The sequence below is a fragment of the Petromyzon marinus genome, chromosome 61 (genome assembly GCF_048934315.1).
Source record: "Petromyzon marinus isolate PM22_M1 ecotype Great Lakes invasive population chromosome 61, UKy_Petmar_22M1.pri1.0, whole genome shotgun sequence".
NCBI classification, from domain to species: Eukaryota; Metazoa; Chordata; class Hyperoartia; order Petromyzontiformes; family Petromyzontidae; genus Petromyzon; species Petromyzon marinus.
In genome coordinates this window covers 724,160-751,000 of record NC_133727.1, presented here as the reverse complement: position 1 = coordinate 751,000, position 26,841 = coordinate 724,160, and the positions used below count along the sequence as shown (strand labels likewise).

Below are 26,841 nucleotides of genomic sequence, written 5' to 3'. Positions count from 1 at the left end.
TCGGGGTGGGGGGGGGGGGCTGGCTTTCCCCTCGCCCCCCACGCGTTGCCGTCGTGGAAGCGGCGCGTCGTCACGTGAACACCACCACACATGGAGAGTGAACACCGCCACACATGGAGCGTGAACACCGCCACACATGGAGCGTGAACACCGCCACACATGGAGCGTGAACACCTCCACACATGGAGAGTGAACACCTCCACACATGGAGAGTGAACACCTCCACACATGGAGAGTGAACACCTCCACACATGGAGAGTGAACACCGCCACACATGGAGAGTGAACACCGCCACGCATCAAGCGTGAACACCTCCACACATGGAGAGTGAACACCTCCACACATGGAGAGTGAACACCTCCACACATGGAGAGTGAACACCACCACGCATCAAGAGTGAACACCGCCACACATGGAGAGTGAACACCGCCACACATAGAGAGTGAACACCGCCACACATGGAGAGTAAACACCACCACGCATCAAGAGTGAACACCTCCACACATGGAGAGTGAACACCTCCACACATGGAGAGTGAACACCACCACGCATCAACCGTGAACACCTCCACGCATGGAGCGTGAACACCGCCACGCATCGAGTGAACACCTCCACGCATCAAGAGTGAACACCGCCACACATGGAGAGTGAACACCGCCACACATGGAGAGTGAACACCGCCACACATGGAGAGTGAACACCGCCACACATGGAGAGTGAACACCGCCACACATCAAGCGTGAACACCGCCACACATGGAGAGTGAACACCGCCACACATGGAGCGTGAACACCGCCACACATGGAGAGTGAACACCGCCACACATGGAGAGTGAACACCGCCACACATCAAGCGTGAACACCGCCACACATGGAGAGTGAACACCGCCACACATGGAGCGTGAACACCGCCACACATGGAGAGTGAACACCGCCACACATGGAGAGTGAACACCGCCACACATGGAGTGTGAACACCGCCACACATGGAGAGTGAACACCGCCACACATGGAGAGTGAACACCGCCACACATGGAGCGTGAACACCGCCACACATGGAGAGTGAACACCGCCACACATGGAGAGTGAACACCGCCACACATGGAGAGTGAACACCTCCACACATGGAGAGTGAACACCGCCACACATGGAGCGTGAACACCGCCACACATGGAGAGTGAACACCGCCACACATGGAGAGTGAACACCGCCACACATGGAGAGTGAACACCGCCACACATGAAGAGTGAACACCGCCACACATGGAGAGTGAACACCGCCACACATGGAGAGTGAACACCGCCACACATGAAGAGTGAACACCTCCACACATCAAGAGTGAACACCTCCACACATGGAGAGTGAACACCGCCACACATCGAGAGTGAACACCGCCACACATGGAGAGTGAACACCGCCACACATGGAGAGTGAACACCGCCACACATGGAGAGTGAACACCGCCACACATGGAGAGTGAACACCGCCACGCATCGAGAGTGAACACCGCCACACATGGAGAGTGAACACCGCCACACATGGAGAGTGAACACCTCCACACATGGAGAGTGAACACCTCCACACATCAAGAGTGAACACCTCCACACATGGAGAGTGAACACCGCCACACATGGAGAGTGAACACCGCCACACATGGAGCGTGAACACCGCCACACATGGAGAGTGAACACCGCCACACATCAAGCGTGAACACCGCCACACATGGAGAGTGAACACCGCCACACATGGAGAGTGAACACCGCCACACATCAAGGGTTAACACCGCCACACATGGAGCGAGGACCCACACCGCGAAACGTCGTGAGCGGCGGCCGTAGCTGCAAGTTGATCTTCATTACACGTCGACACGCAAAGTCCAGGGCGCTTCAAAAACACAATGTCAACACTTACATGGGACTCTCGTTTTGAATGGAAAAAGACCGGATAATAATACTACTACTACACTGTGACGTGATAACAAATGTGATGTTAATAGCTTCAAAGAGTCAAAGAGTCTCCCCCACGTGTCCGCCATCGTAGTCAACGCGTGGCCTGGGATCTCCTCAAAGTGGTCTCCAGAGCTCGGAGGAGGAGCCGGCACATTCCTCGTGGCGTGGTTGCAGATTCTCCGCGGTGTGAACATGTTTTTGAAGCGCCTTGCACGCGTGCCGGATCGCTGCCAGGGGATCGATCCTTGTCCCTGCCTCTTGCTAAGCGCCCTCCGTGTGTGCTCTCTTTGCCCCGTTGTTTTTGCAGGTAATTGGCCCTGAACCCAAAATTAAAAAAAATTCATCCCAAAAGAAATTGCCACGTTCCAAGCAACGTGTCACTCGCGCAGGGCTTGGACGTTAAGATAGTGAGAGGCCCCTTGTGAAAGACACAAACTTGGGCATCTCAAAAGAAACAACCAAACTTTTTATTATTTTTATTTTCTTCCTTCCAAAGCGCTCCACACATCCAAGACATTCGACTGCGCCCACTTAAGCTAAAAACAAAACCACATTTTTTTGTTAATTTAAATAAACTCAACAAAATTGTCATCAATTACCTCGGTCAAATTACAACTTCTCCCCCCCCCCCCCCGACAAACAAATAGAGAGAGACTAAATTTCGATTTCAAACGAGAGACTATTTGACCAACCCCGGGCTTGGTAAGGAGTCGAGCCCCACGGGAACGCGACAAAGGCAGTCGGACAGATCCCAAGAGGCGGTGTCCCGCAAGAAGAGCGTCGGACGAGGACAGCCGCCCTGGACAAAATGTTCTTGGACCCGGAGTCGCAGTGCGAGGTGGACGGCCGTAACAACGCGGGCGAGGGCCCGGTTGGACACCGGGCAGTGGCGGTGGCGATGGGCCGCACGAGTCCCAAGCGTAGGGAGAGGCGCTGGGCCAGGAGCCCCGAGAGGGCCTCGTGCCTCGCCACCACCGCAGGGCCCCTCCTGATGAACGCCAGGTGAGGCGGAGGCGGTGGCCACGTTGACTGTCCTCACTCGGAGACACGCAGACTCACTCAGAGACTCACTCAGAGACTCACTCAGAGACTCACTCACTCAGAGACTCACTTACTCAGAGACTCACTCAGAGACCCAGAAACTCACTCAGAGACTCACTCACTCAGAGAATCACTTACTCAGAGACTCAGAGACTCACTCAGAGACTCACTCACTCAGAGACTCACTCAGAGACTCACTCACTCAGAGACTCAGAGGCTCACTCAGAGACTCACTCACTCAGAGACTCACTCACTCAAAGACTCACTCACTCAGAGACTCACTCACTCAGAGACTCACTCAGAGACTCACTCAGAGACTCACTCACTCAGAGACTCACTCAGAGACTCACTCACTCAGAGACTCACTCAGAAACTCACTCACTCAGAGACTCACTCAGAGACTCAGAGACTCACTCAGAGACTCACTCACTCAGAGAATCAGAGACTCACTCAGAGACTCACTCACTCAGAGACTCACTCAGAGACTCACTCACTCAGAGACTCAGAGACTCACTCAAAGACTCACTTACTCAGAGACTCACTCAGAGACTCACTCAGAGACTCAGAGACTCACTCAGAGACTCACTCAGAGACTCACTCACTCAGAGACTCAGAGACTCACTCACTCAGAGACTCACTCACTCAGTGTGTTTGCGCGATCTAACCCAACAAAAACATGTTTACGGAAGGGTTACACGGAGGAGAGCGGGGGACGGGTCGGGGACCCCCCAAAGCGCGGGGCCCGGGGCGGTCACCACCACCGCAACCTCCCCCCGGCCACCCCGATTCACCGCTACCCCCACAGAGTGCGCCTCGGTCGGCGTCCGTGAAGAGTCGCAGCGCTGCAAACAGCGCGGCCATCTCAGCCCCTTCTCCTCGCCCCGTCAGGTGTGAGCAGGGCGGGCGATTTGGCGACGTGGCGGTGGGAGAGGTTGCGGTGGGAGATGTGGCGATGGGAGACGTGGCGATGGGAGACGTGGCGATGGGAGACGTGGCGATGGGAGAGGTTGCGGTGGGAGATGTGGCGATGGGAGACGTGGCGATGGGAGACGTGGCGATGGGAGACGTGGCGGTGGGAGAGGTTGCGGTGGGAGATGTGGCGATGGGAGATGTGGCGATGGGAGACGTGACGGAGAACACGCCGCTGCTTGCAGCGGCCAGGTGACACGCAGCCTCGCTCGCAACGTTGGGTGTGGTGGTGGTGGTGTCCCATCACTCAGTGTGTCTGTTGTTGTGGTGGTGTCCCATCACTCAGTGTGTCTGTTGTTGTTGTGGTGGTGGTGGTGTCCCATCACTCAGTGTGTCTGTTGTTGTTGTGGTGGTGGTGGTGTCCCGTCACTCAGTGTGTCTGTTGTTGTTGTGGTGGTGGTGGTGTCCCGTCACTCAGTGTGTCTGTTGTTGTTGTGGCGGTGGTGGTGCTGTCCCGTCACTCAGTGTGTCTGTTGTTGTGGTGGTGGTGGTGTCCCGTCACTCAGTGTGTCTGTTGTTGTTGTGGTGGTGTGGTCCCATCACTCAGTGTGTCTGTTGTTGTGGTGGTGGTGGTGCTGTCCCGTCACTCAGTGTGTCTGTTGTTGTGGTGGTGGTGGTGTCCCATCACTCAGTGTGTCTGTTGTTGTTGTTGTGGTGCTGTCCCATCACTCAGTGTGTCTGTTGTTGTGGTGGTGGTGGTGTGGTCCCATCACTCAGTGTGTCTGTTATTGTGGTGGTGGTGCTGTCCCGTCACTCAGTGTGTCTGTTGTTGTGGTGGTGGTGCTGTCCCATCACTCAGTGTGTCTGTTATTGTGGTGGTGGTGGTGTGGTCCCATCACTCAGTGTGTCTGTTATTGTGGTGGTGGTGCTGTCCCGTCACTCAGTGTGTCTGTTGTTGTTGTTGTGGTGCTGTCCCATCACTCAGTGTGTCTGTTGTTGTGGTGGTGGTGGTGTGGTCCCATCACTCAGTGTGTCTGTTATTGTGGTGGTGGTGGTGTGGTCCCATCACTCAGTGTGTCTGTTATTGTGGTGGTGGTGCTGTCCCGTCACTCAGTGTGTCTGTTGTTGTGGTGGTGGTGCTGTCCCATCACTCAGTGTGTCTGTTATTGTGGTGGTGGTGGTGCTGTCCCGTCACTCAGTGTGTCTGTTGTTGTGGTGGTGGTGGTGTCCCATCACTCAGTGTGTCTGTTGTTGTGGTGGTGGTGCTGTCCCGTCACTCAGTGTGTCTGTTGTTGTTGTGGTGGTGGTGGTGCTGTCCCATCACTCAGTGTGTCTGTTGTTGTTGTTGTGGTGGTGGTGGTGCTGTCCCATCATTCAGTGTGTCTGTTGTTGTTGTTGTTGTGGTGGTGGTGTCCCATCACTCAGTGTGTCTGTTATTGTGGTGGTGGTGGTGGTGGTGTCCCGTCACTCAGTGTGTCTGTTGTTGTGGTGGTGGTGCTGTCCCATCACTCAGTGTGTCTGTTGTTGTTGTTGTGGTGGTGTGGTCCCATCACTCAGTGTGTCTGTTGTTGTTGTGGTGGTGGTGGTGCTGTCCCATCACTCAGTGTGTCTGTTGTTGTTGTTGTGGTGGTGGTGCTGTCCCATCACTCAGTGTGTCTGTTGTTGTTGTGGTGGTGGTGTCCCATCACTCAGTGTGTCTGTTGTTGTTGTGGTGGTGGTGTGGTCCCATCACTCAGTGTGTCTGTTGTTGTGGTGGTGGTGCTGTCCCATCACTCAGTGTGTCTGTTGTTGTTGTGGTGGTGGTGGTGCTGTCCCGTCACTCAGTGTGTCTGTTGTTGTGGTGGTGGTGGTGTCCCATCACTCAGTGTGTCTGTTATTGTGGTGGTGGTGCTGTCCCATCACTCAGTGTGTCTGTTGTTGTGGTGGTGGTGCTGTCCCATCACTCAGTGTGTCTGTTATTGTGGTGGTGGTGGTGCTGTCCCGTCACTCAGTGTGTCTGTTATTGTGGTGGTGGTGCTGTCCCGTCACTCAGTGTGTCTGTTGTTGTGGTGGTGGTGCTGTCCCATCACTCAGTGTGTCTGTTGTTGTTGTGGTGGTGGTGGTGTCCCATCACTCAGTGTGTCTGTTATTGTGGTGGTGCTGTCCCGTCACTCAGTGTGTCTGTTGTTGTGGTGGTGGTGTCCCATCACTCAGTGTGTCTGTTGTTGTTGTGGTGGTGGTGGTGGTGTCCCATCACTCAGTGTGTCTGTTGTTGTGGTGGTGGTGGTGTGGTCCCATCACTCAGTGTGTCTGTTGTTGTTGTGGTGGTGGTGTCCCATCACTCAGTGTGTCTGTTGTTGTGGTGGTGGTGGTGTCCCATCACTCAGTGTGTCTGTTGTTGTGGTGGTGGTGCTGTCCCATCACTCAGTGTGTCTGTTGTTGTTGTTGTGGTGCTGTCCCATCACTCAGTGTGTCTGTTGTTGTTGTGGTGGTGCTGTCCCGTCACTCAGTGTGTCTGTTATTGTGGTGGTGGTGCTGTCCCATCACTCAGTGTGTCTGTTGTTGTTGTGGTGGTGCTGTCCCGTCACTCAGTGTGTCTGTTATTGTGGTGGTGGTGGTGCTGTCCCATCACTCAGTGTGTCTGTTGTTGTTGTGGTTGTGGTGGTGGTGTCCCATCACTCAGTGTGTCTGTTGTTGTGGTGGTTGTGGTGGTGGTGTCCCATCACTCAGTGTGTCTGTTGTTGTGGTGGTGGTGGTGTCCCATCACTCAGTGTGTCTGTTGTTGTGGTGGTGGTGGTGTCCCGTCACTCAGTGTGTCTGTTGTTGTTGTTGTGGTGTCCCATCACTCAGTGTGTCTGTTGTTGTGGTGGTGGTGTCCCATCACTCAGTGTGTCTGTTGTTGTTGTGGTGGTGGTGGTGGTGCTGTCCCATCACTCAGTGTGTCTGTTGTTGTTGTTGTGGTGCTGTCCCATCACTCAGTGTGTCTGTTGTTGTTGTTGTTGTGGTGGTGGTGTCCCATCACTCAGTGTGTCTGTTATTGTGGTGGTGGTGCTGTCCCATCACTCAGTGTGTCTGTTGTTGTGGTGGTGGTGCTGTCCCATCACTCAGTGTGTCTGTTATTGTGGTGGTGGTGCTGTCCCGTCACTCAGTGTGTCTGTTATTGTGGTGGTGGTGCTGTCCCGTCACTCAGTGTGTCTGTTGTTGTGGTGGTGGTGCTGTCCCATCACTCAGTGTGTCTGTTGTTGTTGTGGTGGTGGTGGTGTCCCATCACTCAGTGTGTCTGTTATTGTGGTGGTGCTGTCCCGTCACTCAGTGTGTCTGTTGTTGTGGTGGTGGTGTCCCATCACTCAGTGTGTCTGTTGTTGTTGTGGTGGTGGTGGTGGTGTCCCATCACTCAGTGTGTCTGTTGTTGTGGTGGTGGTGGTGTGGTCCCATCACTCAGTGTGTCTGTTGTTGTTGTGGTGGTGGTGTCCCATCACTCAGTGTGTCTGTTGTTGTGGTGGTGGTGGTGTCCCATCACTCAGTGTGTCTGTTGTTGTGGTGGTGGTGCTGTCCCATCACTCAGTGTGTCTGTTGTTGTTGTTGTGGTGCTGTCCCATCACTCAGTGTGTCTGTTGTTGTTGTGGTGGTGCTGTCCCGTCACTCAGTGTGTCTGTTATTGTGGTGGTGGTGCTGTCCCATCACTCAGTGTGTCTGTTGTTGTTGTGGTGGTGCTGTCCCGTCACTCAGTGTGTCTGTTATTGTGGTGGTGGTGGTGCTGTCCCATCACTCAGTGTGTCTGTTGTTGTTGTGGTTGTGGTGGTGGTGTCCCATCACTCAGTGTGTCTGTTGTTGTGGTGGTTGTGGTGGTGGTGTCCCATCACTCAGTGTGTCTGTTGTTGTGGTGGTGGTGGTGTCCCATCACTCAGTGTGTCTGTTGTTGTGGTGGTGGTGCTGTCCCATCACTCAGTGTGTCTGTTGTTGTTGTTGTGGTGCTGTCCCATCACTCAGTGTGTCTGTTGTTGTTGTTGTTGTGGTGGTGGTGTCCCATCACTCAGTGTGTCTGTTATTGTGGTGGTGGTGCTGTCCCATCACTCAGTGTGTCTGTTGTTGTTGTGGTGGTGCTGTCCCGTCACTCAGTGTGTCTGTTATTGTGGTGGTGGTGGTGCTGTCCCATCACTCAGTGTGTCTGTTGTTGTTGTGGTGGTGGTGGTGTCCTGTCACTCAGTGTGTCTGTTGTTGTTGTGGTGGTGGTGCTGTCCCATCACTCAGTGTGTCTGTTGTTGTTGTGGTGGTGGTGCTGTCCCATCACTCAGTGTGTCTGTTGTTGTTGTGGTGGTGGTGCTGTCCCATCACTCAGTGTATCTGTTGTTGTTGTTGTGGTGGTGGTGTCCCATCACTCAGTGTGTCTGTTATTGTGGTGGTGCTGTCCCATCACTCAGTGTGTCTGTTGTTGTTGTTGTTGTGGTGGTGGTGCTGTCCCATCACTCAGTGTGTCTGTTGTTATTGTGGTGGTGGTGTCCCATCACTCAGTGTGTCTGTTGTTGTTGTTGTGGTGATGGTTGTTGTTGTGGTGATGGTTGTTGTTGTGTTCCTCGCTAATGGCACTTACCCCAACAGTCTGTTGAGGCTACACAGTCAAAGACAAACACTCAAACATGGCTCTTCTCCTCCTTCTCTGGAAGGTTACCGACCCCTCTGCTATAAACTAAACTATACAACGATTGTTTTTATTTACCAGCTAAGGCCCACCGCGCTTTATTTTCAGAAGCAACCTGGCCACAACTGATAGCTGAGCGAAGTGGCTTATTGCGCGGATATATCTGGCAGCCAAACTCTCTAAACGCACGACGTTCATTGTAAATGTGAAGGGGAAAACCGGAGGACCCGGAGAAAAATCCACGTGACCACGGGGAGAGAGACACGCAGACTCCAAATATACAGCAGCAGGCGTCAGGGTTGGGATTGAACTCAAGACCTCCTGTATACCAGGCGAGGTAGTTAACATCTCACCACAGAGAGAGAGAGACACGCAAACTCCAAATATACAGCAGCAGGCGTCAGGGTCGGGATCGAACTCACGACCTCCTGTATACCAGGCGAGGTAGTTAACATCTCACCACAGAGAGAGAGACACGCAAACTCCAAATATACAGCAGGCATCAGGGTCGGGATCGAACCCACGACCTCCTGTCGACCAGGCGAGGGAGTTAACATCTCACCACGGAGAGAAACTCGCTAACTCCAAATATACAGCAGGCGTCAGGGTCGGGATTGAACCCACGACCTCCTGTAGACCAGGCGAGGGAGTTAACATCTCAACACCACGGCGCCCTATCCTAGGTGGCCGGCCCTGCCCCAGCCGCTGGGGCCGGGGCTATCGGACGACCAGGGCTTCTGGGAGGGCAGCCTCAGCCGGGAGGGCAGCGGCGTGCAGGGTCGGGGCAGACTGGGCAGCGAGGTGGCGGGCCTGTCCCTCTCGCCATCCTCCTCGTCACCCCTCTCGTTCTCCTCCTGCTCCTCCTCGTCACCCTCGCTGGGCCCAGCCGACAAACCCGAGGGGCTGCACTTCCGACTCGCGTCCTCGCAGCGCCTGCGGTGAGCCCGGAGAGAAATCCACGCGACCACGGGGGAGAGAGAGACACGCAAACTCCAAATATACAGCAGCAGCAGGCGTCGTCAGGGTCCAGATGGAACCCACGACCTCCTGTATGCCAGGCGAGGTAGTTAACGTCTCATAGCCACCGTGATGATGATGAGAGAGAGAGACACGCAAACTCCAAATATACAACAGGCCTTGTCAGGGTTGTGATCAAACCCACGACCTCCTGTATACCAGGCGAGGTAGTTAACATCTCCTAGCCACCGTGGCGCCTGTGAAGGCTGGTAAGACGTGTGGGGGTTGGTATGGTCAGTCAGCACCCGCGCCCGGCCGCCTTTGTCTCTCCCCAGCGTTGATGTTTTACACGTTTCACTAAGTACCACATTTGAGGCCGAGTAAACCTAGCAGACGCCCAGAAATTGGTTCACGTATTCGCGCAACGATGTTAGCCGTGAGTGTACAAGGACAAAGGCCTCCCGTATAGCCTTTAACAGGTTGTTGGGACAAGAGCAGTGAGCGAGTAATCAACCTATTAAGGCCTGCATAGCTTCACGAGGAAGCGGTGTGGCCAAACACCCGCGCCCGGCCGCCTTTGTCTCTCCCCTGTGCTGATGTTAACACACCGTTCAATTGATCAAATAATATACATTTGTCGCATGATTGTCCATTAATCAAACAAACTAGCCAAAGAATGAAGGTGGTGTAAGTGTGTGGCACCACATTGGTGTGGGCGTTCCGGGCAACCAAACTCTATTTTTGGGGTTGTTAAATTAAAAATTTCCCCGCTGGTGACGGTCGTTTTTCAGATCCGTGCTCTGCAACCTGAAGATTTACGGCCTCTTTGTGTGCGTGGTCATCTGCTCTGTGAGTATCCGCTATCGATGACGATTGTTGTACTGCGTTGTGTATTTGCTGTGTGCGACGATTCGGAATAGTTTGGGAGGGACGTGACACAGCGGGTGGGTCGGTCGCTTTGCCACACTTTTAAAGATGTTACTTTCATGCACACTCAGAGGCAGAACCCCACAAGTACTGTCTGGCTTGTGTGATCTGTAGGTGACTTACTTAAGTAACAGGGACCCGCTTGGACACGCAACGCGACCGAACGCAAGATCGTGAGGGACTCACGATCTTGCGTGTCCCCCCAGTTCTCAACAATCAGCCTGTAGCAATATGCAGAACTCTAGCGCCTTCTTTAGTGCGGTGACTCCACTCTACAGTGGTAGGTAGAGGTGGTCCCCTTGGGGCGGTGACTCCACTCTACAGTGGTAGGTAGAGGAGGTGGTCCCCTTGGGGCGGTGTCTCCACTCTACAGCGGTAGGTAGAGGAGGTGGCCCCCTTGGGGCGGTGTCTCCACTCTACAGCGGTAGGTAGAGGAGGTGGCCCTCTTGGGGCGGTGTCTCTACTCTACAGCGGTAGGTAGAGGAGGTGGCCCTCTTGGGGCGGTGTCTCCACTCTACAGCGGTAGGTAGAGGAGGTGGCCCCCTTTGGGCGGTGACTCCACTCTACAGTGGTAGGTAGAGGAGGTGGCCTCCTTCTCCCAACCCTTCTTTATTGCAGATACATTTCCCATAATGAGACTTCCCCACACCGATACTCATAAAACCCGTCCCACCAGCTATAGCTGCATGTAGCAGCGGATTTGCATTGAACTCGGACCCGCATGTAGCATGGGGAGAGTCCTTGCCTTTGAAACATCTGGCGGTTCTTCGACATTGGTCCGAGCGAGCCTCACTGCTGCTGATGAGACGCTGCGTGGCAAAACCGGTCTCGGAGCTTTGCCGATTTGTTGAATTGGTGCGCTGCTGAAGCGATGCACTCCTAGAAGTGCCGCGGTGGCTGATGGGATGAGGTAAAATCTAAAACTGACGCACGGTAGAACCCCTCTTGTCTCACGGTAGAACCCCTCTTGACTCACGGTAGAACCCCTCTTGACTCACGGTAGAACCCCTCTTGTCTCACGGTAGAACCCCTCTTGACTCACGGTAGAACCCCTCTTGACTCACGGTAGAACCCCTCTTGACTCACGGTAGAACCCCTCTTGACTCACGGTAGAACCCCTCATGACGCACGGTAGAACCCCTCTTGACTCACGGTAGAACCCCTCTTGACTCACGGTAGAACCTCTCTTGACTCACGGTAGAACCCCTCTTGACTCACGGTAGAACCCCTCTTGACTCACGGTAGAACCCCTCTTGACTCACGGTAGAACCTCTCTTGACTCACGGTAGAACCCCTCTTGACTCACGGTAGAACCCCTCTTGACTCACGGTAGAACCCCTCTTGACGGCGGCGGGCTTTGGTTCCACGAAACCGGTCGTTTGGTGATTTGGTCGTGAAGCGAGTGGAGGAAATGCATGGTTCAAGGCTTCATTCGCTCCGATAGCATCGAACGTATGTACAGTATATGTGTATTTGTTCTACTGTATACATGTGTACATGTTCTGCTGTATGTACAGTATATGTGTATTTGTTAAATGTGGAGGGACAGACGCGTCAAGTTGTCGCGTCGCCCGGCACGTGGATCGACTTCCCGTCACGGTGGCTAGGAGATGTTGACTACCTCGCCCGGTGTGCAGGAGGTCGTGGGTTCGATAGGGAACCGACGAAGCCTGCTGTGTATTTGGAGTTTGCGTGTCTCTCTCATCGTCATCACGGTTGCTAGGAGATGTTGACTACCTCGCCTGGTATGCAGGAGGTCATCAGTTCGATAGGGACCCTGACGAAGCCTGCTGTCTATTTGGAGTTTGCGTATCTCTCTCTCTCCCCGTGGTCGCGTGGAGTTTTTCCCGAGTCCTTCGGATTTTCCCTCCACATTTAGAATCGACGTCACTACGCGTTCAGAGCCATCTGACCGCTCTAAAGCTCCACACGACGATACTATGGCCACTTCGTTCAGCCATCGTTCGTGATGGCCAGGTCGCGTCTCAAAGCAATCTACACACCTCAGTGGGCACCTTGTCTGGTCAAATAAATACAAAATATAGAATGGGCGATAGCAGCACTTGCCACAACAGCCCATTGAGGCTATACGGGGGGGGGGGGGGGGCGTGGGTGACTTTTGTCTTTGTGTGTGTCACGCGGAGCGTGCAGGTGGTGTTCAGCTTACACCCCGATCGAGAGCACTCGTGGGAGATGTTTGCCGTGTCCGCGGACCAAGAGCACCGTATCCCTTGATCGGATAGCGAGACTCGCCTGGTGAAGTGTGGTCACGGGCAGCGTGGCAGGGGGGAAGGGACGCCTTGGCCCCCCACTGATGGATATTAATGCATGGAAATACTAACATTATAAACACACACAGTGTTAAAGTAAACACGGTTGATCAGTGCATCGATATCTACTTTGGCTATAACAGCCCGACGTTGACAGGGGAATGGTCGGTAAGTGAACACATTGCGCTCTATGGAAACACTACACTACTATACACTACACTATACACTACACTACTATACACTACACTACACACGACTATACACTACACACTTCTTGTTCGTCCATCATAGTTGATGATGACCATGGCACGTTTATCATTTTGTTGGGTTTTGATGAGTGCGCAGATGGCTGATCAGGCCAATCTGAGCTCGGGATTCTCTGTGGCAACACTGGACAGGTCAGGGAGGATGCAGAGCTCTGATGTGCAGCCACAAGTCCTTGCTTGGTAGATTAGCGCCGCTGCCTCTTCAAGACAGCACAGGAGCTTCTCCTGCTCTCACAGAGGACTGCACCATCCCATACTTCTCTTCTCCAGGCAGGTCGGTGCTGAGCTAGGGGGTTCACAGCTTTTCAGGTCGAACCCAAAGCTCTTCAAGGAAGCTTTCAGGGTGCCGTTGTAGCGTTCTTTTGGGGCCACCTTGGCTCGCTTGCCATTCTTCAGCTCGCCAAAGAAGACTTGTTTCGGCAGTCTCGCATGCAGGGCATTCTGGTCACGTGGCCAGTCCATCTAAGCTGTTCCTTCGCAATCAAGGTATGGATGCTGGGGATATTGGCCTTGCTGAGGACTTCCGTGTCAGGGATTCTGTCTTGCCAATTGGTCCTCAGCAGTTTCCTCAGACAGCTCGTGGAGATGGTTCAATTTCTTGGCATGGTCGCTGGTAGACTGTCCAGGCTTCGCACCCATACAGAAGAGTTGGTAAGACAACAGGCCGGTAGACCTTCAGTTTTGTCTCCTGCTTGATGCCAGTCCTTTCCCATACCGAGTCACGTAGACGCCCAAATGCTGCACTGGCCTTGACAATCCTGATGTTAACTTCATTATCTATGTGCACAGCACGAGACAGAGTACTACCAAGGTAAGTAAACTTGTCAACGGCTGAAAGCTTTTGCCCATTCACAAAGATGGTGGGGGGCTCAGTGTAGGGTTTCCCAGGATCAGTTTGGTACAGGACTTCAGTCTTCTTTGTGCTGATTGTTAGGCCGAAGTTGTTGCAAGCTGAGGAGAAGTGGTCCATACTGTCCTGTAGATCTTTATTTGAGCCAGGAGGCAGAGCACAGTCATCAGCAAACAAAAGTTCTCGAACGGTGACTTCCTCCACTCTAGTTTTGGCCTGCATCCTCTGCAGATTGAATAAGCCCGCCGTCAAAACGGTAGATGAAGCTAATCCCAGTGTTGTGGTTCTGGAATGAGTCTTGCAGCATGGCAGAAAACACCAAGCTGAAGAGTGTTGGTGCTAGAACGCAGCCTTGCTTCACCCCGTTTGTGATTGGGAGCGGATCAGAGAGTTCTTGCTGGTCTCTGACACTGGCCATGTTGCCATCAAGGAGTTTGTGCACGATGCCAATGAACTTGTCTGGACACCGCATGCTTGGCCATGATCTTCCATAGGCCCTCCCGGCTGACTGTGTCGAATGCTTTTGTTAGATCAACGAAAGCCATTATATAGATCAGCATTTTGTTCTTGCCATTATTCCTCCTGTAACAGCCTGGCAGTAAGTACCATGTCAGCGGTTCCGCGGTCTTTGCTGAAACCACGCCGACTCTCAGGTAGCAGACCCTGGTCGAGGTGGACAATTCGGCGGTTCAGAAGGATTCTTGCCAAGGTTTTGCCAGCGACTGATATTATGGAGATGCCTCTATGGTTGTCGCAGGCCTGCCGATTGCCTTTCCTCTTATAGAGATGGATTGTAGAGGCATCCTTGAACTCCTGGGGAACGGCTTCTAATTTCCACAGAGACCGGAAGAGGTCGGTCAGTTCCTCGACTAAGCCTTGTAGATTTCCGCTGGAATGGCATCGGACCCTGGAGCTTCGCCTAATGAGAGGAGGCTTATGGCTTTGCTGGTTTCCTCAATGGATGGTAGGACAGCAAGGGACTGGTTTATTTCAACTTGAGGCAGTCTCGCAATTGCCTCCTCATTTATGCACGATGGCTGGTTGAGGACTGCACTGAAGTGTTCAGCCCACCTTGCAAGTATTTTGTCCTTCTCCGTGAGGAGTGTTGCTTACATCCGCATCCAGGAGAGGTGAAGTTCCTGAGTGTTGCGGACCATGGACCTGCTTGAGTGTATCATAGAAGCACTTGGTGGTGTTACGGTCAGCGTAGAACTGAATCTCTGCAGCTTCTGCGCACAGCCAGGCGTCTTGCATGACTCCGAGTCTCCGCTGGACGACCCTGCGGATGTTGAGGAAGGCAGTTTTCTTTAAGCTTGAGCTGCTGTCATGCAGGTTTGCTTCATGTAGGCGATGTTTGACGTCAAGGAGTGCTCGGATTTCTGCATCGTTCTCATCAAACCAATCTCGATGTGTACGTATGGGAACACCACGTGATGATTCAAGGGCTGTAGAATGCAGCACGGTATTGAGGGCAGTCCAGTCTACCTCAGCGTCTGCATGCTTAGAGACTCCAGGTGATGGGCTAGAGCCTCAACAAAGGCCGGTCTGGTGTGTTCCTGTTGTAGGCGAGCGATGTTAAGACGCTTGAGACGTCTTTTTCCTTGTGGGCGTCTGGGAGGCTTAATCCGGATGTTAAGTTTGGAGATGAGACGATGGTCAGTCCAACATTCAGCACCACACATTGCCTTGGTCACCCTGACATCGTGCCGGTCGCTCCTCCTCACAATGACGTAGCCAATCAAGTGCCAGTGGTGTGAACGTGGAGGTATCCATGAAGTTGTCTTGCGCTTTGGTAGTTGGAATATCGTGTTGGTGATGAGCAGGTCAAATTCAGAGCATGTTCTCAGCAGCAGAAGGCTGTTGCTGTTACATTTTCCAATGCCATGTGCACCTATGACTCCATTCCATGATTGATGGTCACTTCCAACTCTGGCATTGAAGTCACCAAGTATCAGGAGTTTGTCAGAGCTGGCTGTTGCAGCAATAACGACTTCCAGGTCATTATAGAACTTGGTTTTAATCTCGTCAGAGTTGGTCATGGTAGGGGCATAGGCATTGATGATGGTGGCCTCCTTTTTACCCAATAGGTGGGGCTTTAAGGTCATTAAACGTTAGTTTATACCTTTGGGTTGGCTTGCCAGTTGGTTGACCAGGTATTTTTCTTACTGCAAAACCAACGCCAGGATCACGTCTCTCCTCCTGGCCTCGTCGGCTCCGGAAGAATGTGTAACCTGCACCCACTTCAGTCACCTGTCCAGTATTGGCCAGTCAGGGTCTCACTAAGGGCAGCTCTCTGCCCACGAGGGCGGTGTGTCCATTGAAGTGCGCACATTCCAGGCGCCAACAGTGAGTGGTATCACCTTGGTCTTTTTAATTGTATTTGTTTTTCGACCGCACGTATGGGATCCCGCGAGCTGCGGTAGGCCGGCCGGGATGTTTTGAAGCAGGCAATGTTTAGGGTAACTTTTCTAACCCTTTCCTCACTATGGAGGTGAGCAGTGTGGTGATCCTCAATCGGGCTGCTCAGTGACTCAGGGTGCTGCCGGACTTAACTGCCGCTTCGGTCCAGTGAGGGAACGGCCAGTATCCTGAGCCGCCTGCGTGCAGGCTTGCGGCTACGGCTTCCAGCAGATCCGTGCCTGCTGCTTCGTCGCTCAACCATCGCCACAGGACTTGGATAATGACGATAGTAAAAGTGCCATGACTTGCGCAGAGAAGTTGGATTTAAGTGAGGGTGATTTGTGCAGCGTCGACCTCACTCTCTCGACCTGTACCCAGTGGCAGGACGTAGTCGCGACGACTGGAGGTGGTCCTGGTTGCAGTGGAAGGTCCAAAGACCCTTTGGTGGAATTCCCTCCACCAGGGGTTCCACATGCCCAGGCTCAGACAAGCTGAGTGTTCCGGGTTAGTTAACCGGCGACCGGGGTTCGGCGTTGGCAGCTGCTGACTGTACCGACTCACCAGGGATGTTGAGCCTAGTGTGTGCCTACGGTAGCAGCTAGAGGGCCGGCCCAGATGGAACAAGCCTGAGGCACAACTAGCTGGTCAGACCACACACTACTATACACTACACTATACACTACACACTGCTATACACTACACTCTACAGATTGGGCTCCATGGAGGCCCGTCGTGTCTGTAATTGTGATTTGTCGTTGCGACCGTTCAAGTGCGGCCGCCCGAGACCCCTTAACCCCCTCGGCTCACCGCACGCTCGCCGCAGTCATGAACCTGACGGACGCACGCAGCAGCGCCCTGCTGCGCCTCAGCCTCACGGGGCCCTTCTCCCTGGGCCCCGCCGTCCCCGCGGGGGGGGCCGCCGCCACGGGCGACTTCCTGCTGGTGGAGGTCCACCAGCAGGAGGACGAGCGGCGAGGACCAGCGGGCGGGAGGCCTCCTCGCCGGGTGAGGGTGAGCGCGGGGAGCGACGCGCGGTGGCCGAGAGGCGTTGACTGCGTCGCCCGGTATGCGGGAGATCGTGGGTTCGATCCCGCCCTGAGCACGCCTGTTGTATATTTGGAGTTTGTTCCCTTCTCCGTGCTCCCCGCGTACCCTCCCGGGGCGGTGCCGCGTTGCGCCGCAGACTCTCTTCAACTGGACCATCCCGCTCGAGTCGAGGAACATGGAGCAGACGCTGATCACGCGCGACATCGACACCATCTCGAGGTCAGCGGGCGGCAAGGCGCGCTCACACCCACACCCCCCCCGCTGCACCGCGGCTCCCCGCCGCGCACCCGCCACGTCACACGTCGCCGTCGTCATCCCCCCACTCCTCCTCCTCTCGTCGCCGTTGTGCCCGCAGCGACGAGGCGAGCGTGCGGGTGCGGGCGTTCGTGTCGCGGGGCCGCGTCGTGCCGCTGGCCGCTTCGCACCGCTACCAGTACGCGTCCGCCGAGCTCCAGGCCACCGCGGCCGCCCTCATCCTCGCCGCGGTCTACGCCTTCATCGTGTTCGAGGTATTCATCGTCACCGCCACCCCCCCACCGCCATCCCAGGTGTTGGCCGCGTGCGTCTGTGCGTGTGTGTGTGTGGGTGCGTACGTGTGAGTGTGTGCGTGCGTGCGTGTGTGTGCGTGCTTGCGTGTGTGCGTGTGGGTGCGTGCGTGTGCGCGTATGTGTGAGTGTGCATGTGTGTGGGTGCGTGTGTAAGTGTGCGTGCGTTTGTGGGGAGCGGTAGTGTAGCGGGTAGCGCACTACGCTACGGAACCCGACGACACGGGTTTGATTCCCGCTCACGGCCAACACCGGTGACGATTATCTGAATCGGTCATGCGCCTCCCCTAGGTCGACTCAGCTTTAAATGAGTGCCTGGTGCGGTGTGTAGTAAACATCGCCACTGGGAAGACAAAGGCGGCCGGGCGTGGTGTTGGCCACCCACCCCCTCGTGTGCCACAGTGCCGGCCAACATAGGTGATCGCCAACGGCACTTGGCCCAACAGTCTGTTCATGCTACACGGGGGATCTTTGTCTTTGCGTGCGGTGTTCTCCGTGACGCGACGGCTTGTCCACGCGCTCTCGGTCCGCTGTAGGTCGTGCACAGGGCGCTGGCCGCGATGCTGGGCTCCCTGGCGGCGCTGGCGGTCTTGGCGGCTATCGGCAACGTACGTAAGCGGCCCGCGCGTGCCTGCGTACGTGACTGCGTACGTGCGTGTGTGAGTGCGTGTGCGAGTGCGCGCGCACGCGACTACGCTCATAGGTATCGATTCAATTCAATCGGGATGCCGGTAAGAGCCAATAATATTACTAATAACAGTTACGACAACTTTGATCTACGGGAGAATTGTTGGGGCTCCTGTACTTACGAACATTTGACTCACGAACTTTTAGTGATACGTACGAACCAGTGGCATGTACATTTGTAGCACGTGAAGAACCAGTGGCATCTACATCTCCAGGACTTTTTGAAACATTCCCCGTGTTTAGTGAACACGCCGTACAACACGTGTTTGGAATCGACGGGAGTAAAGTTGGATTTACGAATAAATAGACTTTCTAACAGACCTCTGGAATCGAAGTCGTTCATAAGTAGAGGAGTCCCTGGACTGTATCAAGATGATCAAACACCAAATAGACAACAACAGTCAAGAACACTTCAAATCGAGATGAGACAACAATCACCACGGGATTAGAGTCGGTGTAACCATACACCAGAATATTTATTTTGACTGCAGGAGGAATCTCATGAGCTATGAAGCTCTTTTCCCACAGATCTCCCACAGGGGCACGGGGTCAGAACGTTACAATAACAAACAGTTACACAAACACGATAGTAGTGCAAAGTGCAAGAACAGTAAACAAATCACCCAAAACACATACAAATAAAAATAAACCATCTCCATCCTACCAGGCAAAGTCCACTCAGGTGTTAACTTATTTTTCAGGCGCAACCTGGCCACAAATGATAGCTCAACAAAGTGGCCCCATCATTTAGACATTTACAGCAGGAAAATAATCTAAATAGTCTAAACGCGAGAATTATAAATGTGGAGGGAAAAAATCCAGAGGAGCCGGAGGAAAAAAATGCACGCAACCACTGGGAGAGAGAAAGAGAGACACGCAAACTCCGAATATACAACAGGCCTTGTCAGGGTCGGGATCAATTGGCTCACACGTGAGCCAATCGAATTGTATGGACACATTAAGCCCCCCCCCCGGTCCCCACACCTGATTGGCTCACAAGTGACGACATCAACTCTGGCTGCCGCCTGATGAGGCTGGTTGTTGTTATTACCAGCGAAACGTCACGGCTACTCGAACGGTAAACGCCGCGGTGTTTACTCTCCCGACACACTCCCGGTGCGCGTGCTGAACTAGCCACTGACTGGGACGTTTTGTTTACGCGACACAAAGCTCACCGATTGGCCGTGGTGGGGTTGGTGGCGGCGGTGTTTAAACGACACATTTATATTTACGCGACGATCTAACCCTCCCAAAAATACCCTCCGCCACTGTGGGTACCGTCCTCTCGAGGGCCTCCTCTCTGGGTTCCCCTCCCCATCAGCGGAGGCTCCTTCAGCCAGCAGTGGAGCGAGCAAGCGAGTAGTTAGCCGGGGCTGCCCCTTCACCTCGAAGCCGAGGAACAGGGGCAAAAGTAACCACGTGGCGACTTGGGCCTGCCGCCGTGCGGCGTGTAAGCGTTCGCGCGAGCCAAATCCGTGATTTCGTTACGAGCGTTCCAATGGAATAGGGGGATTGGACACTCATTTGAGGCTGAGTCGACCTAGGGGAGGCCCAGGACCTGTTCAGATTATTAATGTTGTTTTGATGATGACTTGAGACCTGGATTTGAACTCACACCCTCAAGTTTGGGAACTGTGATGCCCATCACTGTCATCATTATCGATTGTATTTCTCTTCACAGAGGCCAGCCCTCACCACTGTGGTGGCATGGATCGATTATGGGACCTTGGCACTGCTGTTTGGCATGGTAAGGGTGGCAGATAGATGCACGTGCAGACAAAGATCCCCCGTGTAGCCTTAACAAGCCGTTGGGGCAAGTGCTGTTCACGAGTGGCACCTACGCAGGCCGGCACGGCACACGAGGGGGTGCGTGGACAGCACCGCACCCGGCCGCCTTTGTCTCCCCAGTGGCGGTGTTTACTACACACTGCACCAGCTATTAATTTGAGGCTGAGCTGACTTAGGGGAGGCCCAGAACCGGTTCAGATAATCGTCATCGGTGTTGGCCGTGAGCGGGAATCGAACTCGTGTCAACGGTTTTCTGCGCCGTTGATTGTTTGCTACGATTGCCGCTTTGCTGAGCTATCATTTGTGATAGCCAGGTCGCTTCTGAGAAAATAAACCGATAGTTCAATGAGCTTTACCTGGTAAGATCAAAATAGTTTAGTTAAATGTTTGTACATATTTTAGGTGATTTGCTTACCTTCCCTATACTTTGCACTCCTATCGTGTTTCTGTAATTGTGTTTGCTGTTGTAACGTTCTGACCCCGTGCCCCTTACTGGACATCTGTGAAAAAAAGAGCCTCATAGCTCATCGGATTCCTCCTGCAATGTCAAATAAACATTCTGATTCTGTTTCTCATCACGGTCAGATTTGGACACCGGCAATTCCGAGTCCCCCTCCCCTCCCCTCCCTCCCTCCCTCCCTCCCTCCCTCCCTCCCTCCCTCCCTCCCTCCCTCCCTCCCTCCCTCCCTCCCTCCCTCCCTCCCTCCCTCCCCTCCCTTCCCTCCCTCCCTCCCTCCCTCCCTCCCTCCCCTCCCTCCCCTCCCTCCCTCCCTCCCTCCCTCCCTCCCTCTCTCCCTCCCCTCGCTCCCTCCCTCCCTCCCTCCCCTCCCCTCCCCTCCTTCCCTCCCTCCCTCCCTCCCTCCCTCCCTCCCCTCCCCTTCCCTCCCTCCCCCCCTCCCCTCCCTCCCCTCCCCTCCCCTCCCTCTCCTCCCCTCCCTCCCTCCCTCCCTCCCCTCCCCTCCCTCCCTCCCCTCCCACCACCACTGTTGCGTCCGCATCTCAATGGCGCGTCAGCGGCGTGTTCGCGAGTGACCGTCCGCTCGTCTCGCCCGACAGATGATCCTCGTTGCGGTGTTTTCTGAGACGGGATTTTTCGACTGGTGCGCCGTCATGGTGAGCAGGGGAGCGCAGCGCTTTGGTCTACGCGGCCGCGAGTGTGGGGACTCCTCCACGCGAGTGTGGGGACTTCTCGTGAGTGTGGGGACTCCTCCACGCGAGTGTGGGGACTCCTCCACGCGAGTGTGGGGACTTCTCGTGAGTGTGGGGACTCCTCCACGCGAGTGTGGGGACTCCACGTGAGTGTGGGGACTCCTCACGAGTGTGGGGACTCCACGTGAGTGTGGAGACTCCTCGTGAGTGTGGGGACTCCACACGAGTGTGGGGACTCCTCCACGTGAGTGTGAGACTCCACGTGAGTGTGGGGACTCCTCCACGTGAGTGTGAGACTCCACGTGAGTGTGGAGACTCCACGTGAGTGTGGGGACTCCTCACGAGTGTGAGACTCCACGTGAGTGTGGGGACTCCTCGTGAGTGTGGGGACTCCTCCACACTCGTGTGGGGACTCCTCCACGCGAGTGTGGAGACTCCTCCACGTGAGTGTGGGGACTCCTCACGAGTGTGGGGACTCCTCCACGCGAGTGTGGGGACTCCTCCACGCGAGTGTGGGGACTCCTCCACGTGAGTGTGGGGACTCCTCCACGTGAGTGTGGGGGCTCCTCCTCGTGAGTGTGGGGACTCCTCCACGTGAGTGTGGGGACTCCTCCTCGTGAGTGTGGGGACTCCTCCACGTGAGTGTGGGGACTCCTCCTCGTGAGTGTGGGGACTCCTCACGAGTGTGGGGACTCCTCCTCGTGAGTGTGGGGACTCCACACGGTCGTGAGCAGCACGATCCGCTGGACCCCCCACTGGATAGAAGCAGAGCGCGACGGAAGTTTAGCGGGAGTTTAGCGGGAGTTTAGCGGGAGTTTAGCAGGAGTTTAGCAGGAGTTTAGCGGGAGTTTAGCGCGACTTTAGCGCGAGTTTAGCGGCAGTTTAGCGGGAGCTTAGCGGGAGTTTAGCGGGAGCTCAGCGAGAGTTTAGCGGGAGTTTGGCAGGAGTTTGGCGGGAGTTTGTCGGGAGTTTAGCGGGAGTATAGCGGGAGCTTAGCGGGAGCTTAGCGGGAGCTTAGCGGGAGTTTAGCGGGAGTTTAGCGGGAGTTTAGCGGGAGTTTAGCGGGAGTTTAGCGGGAGCTTAGCGGGAGCTTAGCGGGAGTTTAGCGGGAGCTTAGCGGGAGCTTAGCGGGAGCTTAGCGGGAATTTCGCGGGAATTTCGCGCGAGTTTAACGGGAGCTTAGCGGGAGTTTAGCGGGAGTTTAGCGGGAGTTTAGCGCGAGTTTAGCGCGAGTTTAGCGGGAGTTTAGCGGGAGCTTAGCGGGAGTTTAGCGGGAGCTTAGCGGGAGCTTAGCGGGAGTTTAGCGCGAGTTTAGCGCGAGTTTAACGGGAGCTTAGCGGGAGTTTAGCGGAAGTTTAGCGGGAGTTTAGCGCGAGTTTAGCGCGAGTTTAGCGGGAGCTTACCGGGAGCTTAGCGGGAGTTTAGCGCGAGTTTAGCACGAGTTTAGCGGGAGTTTAGCGGGAGCTTAGCGGGAGTTTAGCGGGAGCTTAGCGGGAGTTTAGCGCGAGTTTAGCGCGAGTTTAACGGGAGCTTAGCGGGAGTTTAGCGGGAGTTTAGCGGGAGTTTAGCAGGAGCTTAGCGGGAGCTTAGCGGGAGCTTAGCGTGAGTTTAGCGGGACTTTAGCGGGAGTTTAGCGGGAGTTTAGCGGGAGTTTAGCGGGAGTTTAGCGCGAGTTTAGCGGGAGTTTAGCGGGAGTTTAGCGGGAGTTTAGCGGGAGCTTAGCGGGAGCTTAGCGGGAGCTTAGCGGGAGTTTAGCGGGAGTTTAGCGGGAGCTTAGCGGGAGCTTAGCGGGAGTTTAGCGGGAGCTTAGCGGGAGCTTAGCGGGAATTTCGCGGGAATTTCGCGCGAGTTTAACGGGAGCTTAGCGGGAGTTTAGCGGGAGTTTAGCGGGAGTTTAGCGGGAGCTTAGCGAGAGCTTAGCGGGAGTTTAGCGCGAGTTTAGCGCGAGTTTAGCGGGAGTTTAGCGGGAGCTTAGCGGGAGTTTAGCGGGAGCTTAGCGGGAGCTTAGCGGGAGTTTAGCACGAGTTTAGCGCGAGTTTAACGGGAGCTTAGCGGGAGTTTAGCGGAAGTTTAGCGGGAGTTTAGCGCGAGTTTAGCGCGAGTTTAGCGGGAGCTTACCGGGAGCTTAGCGGGAGTTTAGCGCGAGTTTAGCACGAGTTTAGCGGGAGTTTAGCGGGAGCTTAGCGGGAGTTTAGCGGGAGCTTAGCGGGAGTTTAGCGCGAGTTTAGCGCGAGTTTAACGGGAGTTTAGCGGGAGTTTAGCGGGAGTTTAGCAGGAGCTTAGCGGGAGCTTAGCGGGAGCTTAGCGTGAGTTTAGCGGGAGTTTAGCGGGAGTTTAGCGGGAGTTTAGCGGGAGTTTAGCGCGAGTTTACCGGGAGTTTAGCGGGAGTTTAGCGGGAGCTTAGCGGGAGCTTAGCGGGAGCTTAGCGGGAGTTTAGCGGGAGTTTAGCGGGAGCTTAGCGGGAGCTTAGCGGGAGCTTAGCGGGAGTTTAGCGGGAGCTTAGCGGGAGCTTAGCGCGAGTTTAGCGGGAGTTTAGCGGGAGCTTAGCGGGAGCTTAGCGGGAGCTTAGCGGGAATTTAGCGCGAGTTTAACGAGAGCTTAGCGGGAGTTTAGCGGGAGCTTAGCGGGAGCTTAGCGGGAGCTTAGCGGGAATTTAGCGCGAGTTTAACGGGAGCTTAGCGGGTGCTTAGCGGGAGTTTAGCGGGAGTTTAGCGGGAGTTTAGCGGGAGCTTAGCGAGAGTTTAGCGCGAGTTTAGCGCGAGTTTAGCGGGAGTTTAGCGGGAGTTTAGCGGGAGCTTAGCGGGAGCTTAGCGGGAGCTTAGCGCGAGTTTAGCGCGAGTTTAGCGCGAGTTTAGCGGGAGCTTAGCGGGAGTTTAGCGGGAGCTTAGCGGGAGCTTAGCGGGAGTTTAGCGGGAGCTTAGCGGGAGCTTAGCGGGAGCTTAGCGGAAGCTTAGCGGGAGCTTAGCGGGAGCTTAGCGGGAGCTTAGCGCGAGTTTAGCGCGAGTTTAGCGCGAGTTTAGCGGGAGCTTAGCGGGAGCTTAGCGGGAGTTTAGCGGGAGCTTAGCGGGAGCTTAGCGGGAGTTTAGCGGGAGCTTAGCAGGAGCTTAGCGGGAACTTAGCGGAAGCTTAGCGGGAGCTGCGCGGGAATTTAGCGCGAGTTTAACGGGAGCTTAGCGGGAGCTTAGCGGGAGTTTAGCCGGAGTTTAGCGGGAGCTTAGCGGGAGCTTAGCGGGAGTTTAGCGCGAGTATAACGGGAGCTTAGCGGGAGTTTAGCGGGAGTTTAGCGGGAGTTTAGCGGGAGCTTAGCGGGAGCTTAGCGGGAGTTTAGCGCGAGTTTAGCGTGAGTTTAGCGGGAGTTTAGCGGGAGCTTAGCGGGAGCTTAGCGGGAGCTTAGCGGGAGTTTAGCGGGAGTTTAGCGGGAGCTTAGCGGGAGCTTAGCGGGAGTTTAGCGCGAGTTTAGCGCGAGTTTAGCGGGAGTTTAGTGGGAGCTTAGCGGGAGTTTAGCGGGAGCTTAGCGGGAGCTTAGCGGGAGCTTAGCGGGAGCTTAGCGGGAATTTAGCGCGAGTTTAACGGGAGCTTAGCGGGAGCTTAGCGGGAGCTTAGCGGGAGTTTAGCGGGAGTTTAGCGGGAGCTTAGCGGGAGCTTAGCGGGAGTTTAGCGCGAGTTTAGCGCGAGTTTAGCGGGAGTTTAGCGGGAGCTTAGCGGGAGTTTAGCGGGAGCTTAGCGGGAGCTTAGCGGGAGCTTAGCGCGAGTTTAGCGCGAGTTTAGCGCGAGTTTAGCGGGAGCTTAGCGGGAGCTTAGCGGGAGTTTAGCGGGAGCTTAGCGGGAGCTTAGCGGGAGTTTAGCGGGAGCTTAGCGGGAGCTTAGCGGGAGCTTAGCGCGAGTTTAGCGCGAGTTTAGCGCGAGTTTAGCGGGAGCTTAGCGGGAGCTTAGCGGGAGTTTAGCGGGAGCTTAGCGGGAGCTTAGCGGGAGTTTAGCGGGAGCTTAGCGGGAGCTTAGCGGGAGCTTAGCGGAAGCTTAGCGGGAGCTGCGCGGGAATTTAGCGCGAGTTTAACGGGAGCTTAGCGGGAGTTTAGCGGAAGTTTAGCGGGAGTTTAGCGCGAGTTTAGCGCGAGTTTAGCGGGAGCTTACCGGGAGCTTAGCGGGAGTTTAGCGCGAGTTTAGCACGAGTTTAGCGGGAGTTTAGCGGGAGCTTAGCGGGAGTTTAGCGGGAGCTTAGCGGGAGTTTAGCGCGAGTTTAGCGCGAGTTTAACGGGAGTTTAGCGGGAGTTTAGCGGGAGTTTAGCAGGAGCTTAGCGGGAGCTTAGCGGGAGCTTAGCGTGAGTTTAGCGGGAGTTTAGCGGGAGTTTAGCGGGAGTTTAGCGGGAGTTTAGCGCGAGTTTACCGGGAGTTTAGCGGGAGTTTAGCGGGAGCTTAGCGGGAGCTTAGCGGGAGTTTAGCGGGAGTTTAGCGGGAGTTTAGCGGGAGCTTAGCGGGAGCTTAGCGGGAGTTTAGCGCGAGTTTAGCGCGAGTTTAGCGGGAGTTTAGCGGGAGCTTAGCGGGAGTTTAGCGGGAGCTTAGCGGGAGCTTAGCAGAAGCTTAGCGCGAGTTTAGCGCGAGTTTAGCGCGAGTTTAGCGGGAGCTTAGCGGGAGCTTAGCGGGAGCTTAGCGGAAGCTTAGCGGGAGCTTCCGGCTTCACCGTAGCGAGGGGCGGCTCGGTGGTTTAGCCACGGCAGAGGTCACGATGAAGGCCCACAGTGTAAATCTTTCCGATGATGATGGTGGTGGTGATGGAAATCATTAAGATGATGACGGTGGTGGTGATGGAAATCATTAAGATGATGGTGGTGGTGGTGATGGAAATCATTAAGATGATGGTGGTGGTAGTGGTGGTGGTGATGGAAATCATTAAGATGATGGTGGTGATGGTGGTGGTGCTGGAAGTCATTAAGATGATGGTGGTGGTGAAGGAAATCATTAAGATGATTGTGGTGGTGATGTAAATCATTATGATGATGGTGGTGGCAGCCTAAGGTCTCCGTTGAAGACAATAAACTCCACACTTCCCGGGTTAGACGGCTCACGGCTCTCCTTCTACGTTACAGGACCACTTTGGGGGCGCATTTTATAATAATTATCATATTATAATATAATTATCATTATAATATGGTATAATAATGTAATCCAGCGTGTGGCCATGTCCCTCCGCCCCCCCCCCCCCCCCCCCGAGTTATCATGGAACGTTTGGGCAACGGTCACAACCTCATAAACCACCAGAAGATGGTTCTCTCGAGCAATACTTGGTCAACCAGAGGATTATAAGACTCCAGCAGTCAGTTAGAACCATCTTCCAGAAGATGGTTCTCTAGAGCAACACGTGGCCAGCCAGAGGATTATCAGACTCCAGCAGTCAGTTAGAACCATCTTCTGGAAGATGGTTCTCTAGAGCAACACGTGGCC

General features: G+C 54.8%; 1 protein-coding gene across 3 annotated transcripts in view; it reads left to right on the top strand.

Moving 5' to 3' along the window:
• The window catches only part of OCA2 (OCA2 melanosomal transmembrane protein), a 60,849-nt gene that overhangs the window by 10,668 nt on the left and 23,340 nt on the right, over positions 1 to 26,841 (top strand). For 2 of the 3 annotated variants that reach the window (XM_076053413.1, XM_032976916.2), the window contains exons 2-12: positions 2,256 to 2,950; positions 3,878 to 4,150; positions 9,200 to 9,454; positions 10,265 to 10,322; positions 12,552 to 12,624; positions 17,010 to 17,197; positions 17,370 to 17,452; positions 17,589 to 17,742; positions 18,315 to 18,386; positions 20,147 to 20,212; positions 21,310 to 21,366. In XM_076053413.1, the coding sequence (XP_075909528.1) occupies positions 2,757 to 2,950; positions 3,878 to 4,150; positions 9,200 to 9,454; positions 10,265 to 10,322; positions 12,552 to 12,624; positions 17,010 to 17,197; positions 17,370 to 17,452; positions 17,589 to 17,742; positions 18,315 to 18,386; positions 20,147 to 20,212; positions 21,310 to 21,366 (1,473 nt within the window). In that variant the 5' untranslated portion in view covers positions 2,256 to 2,756. The remainder of the gene's footprint in view (positions 1 to 2,255; positions 2,951 to 3,877; positions 4,151 to 9,199; positions 9,455 to 10,264; positions 10,323 to 12,551; positions 12,625 to 17,009; positions 17,198 to 17,369; positions 17,453 to 17,588; positions 17,743 to 18,314; positions 18,387 to 20,146; positions 20,213 to 21,309; positions 21,367 to 26,841) is intronic. The other variant, XM_076053414.1, reaches the window with a different exon arrangement.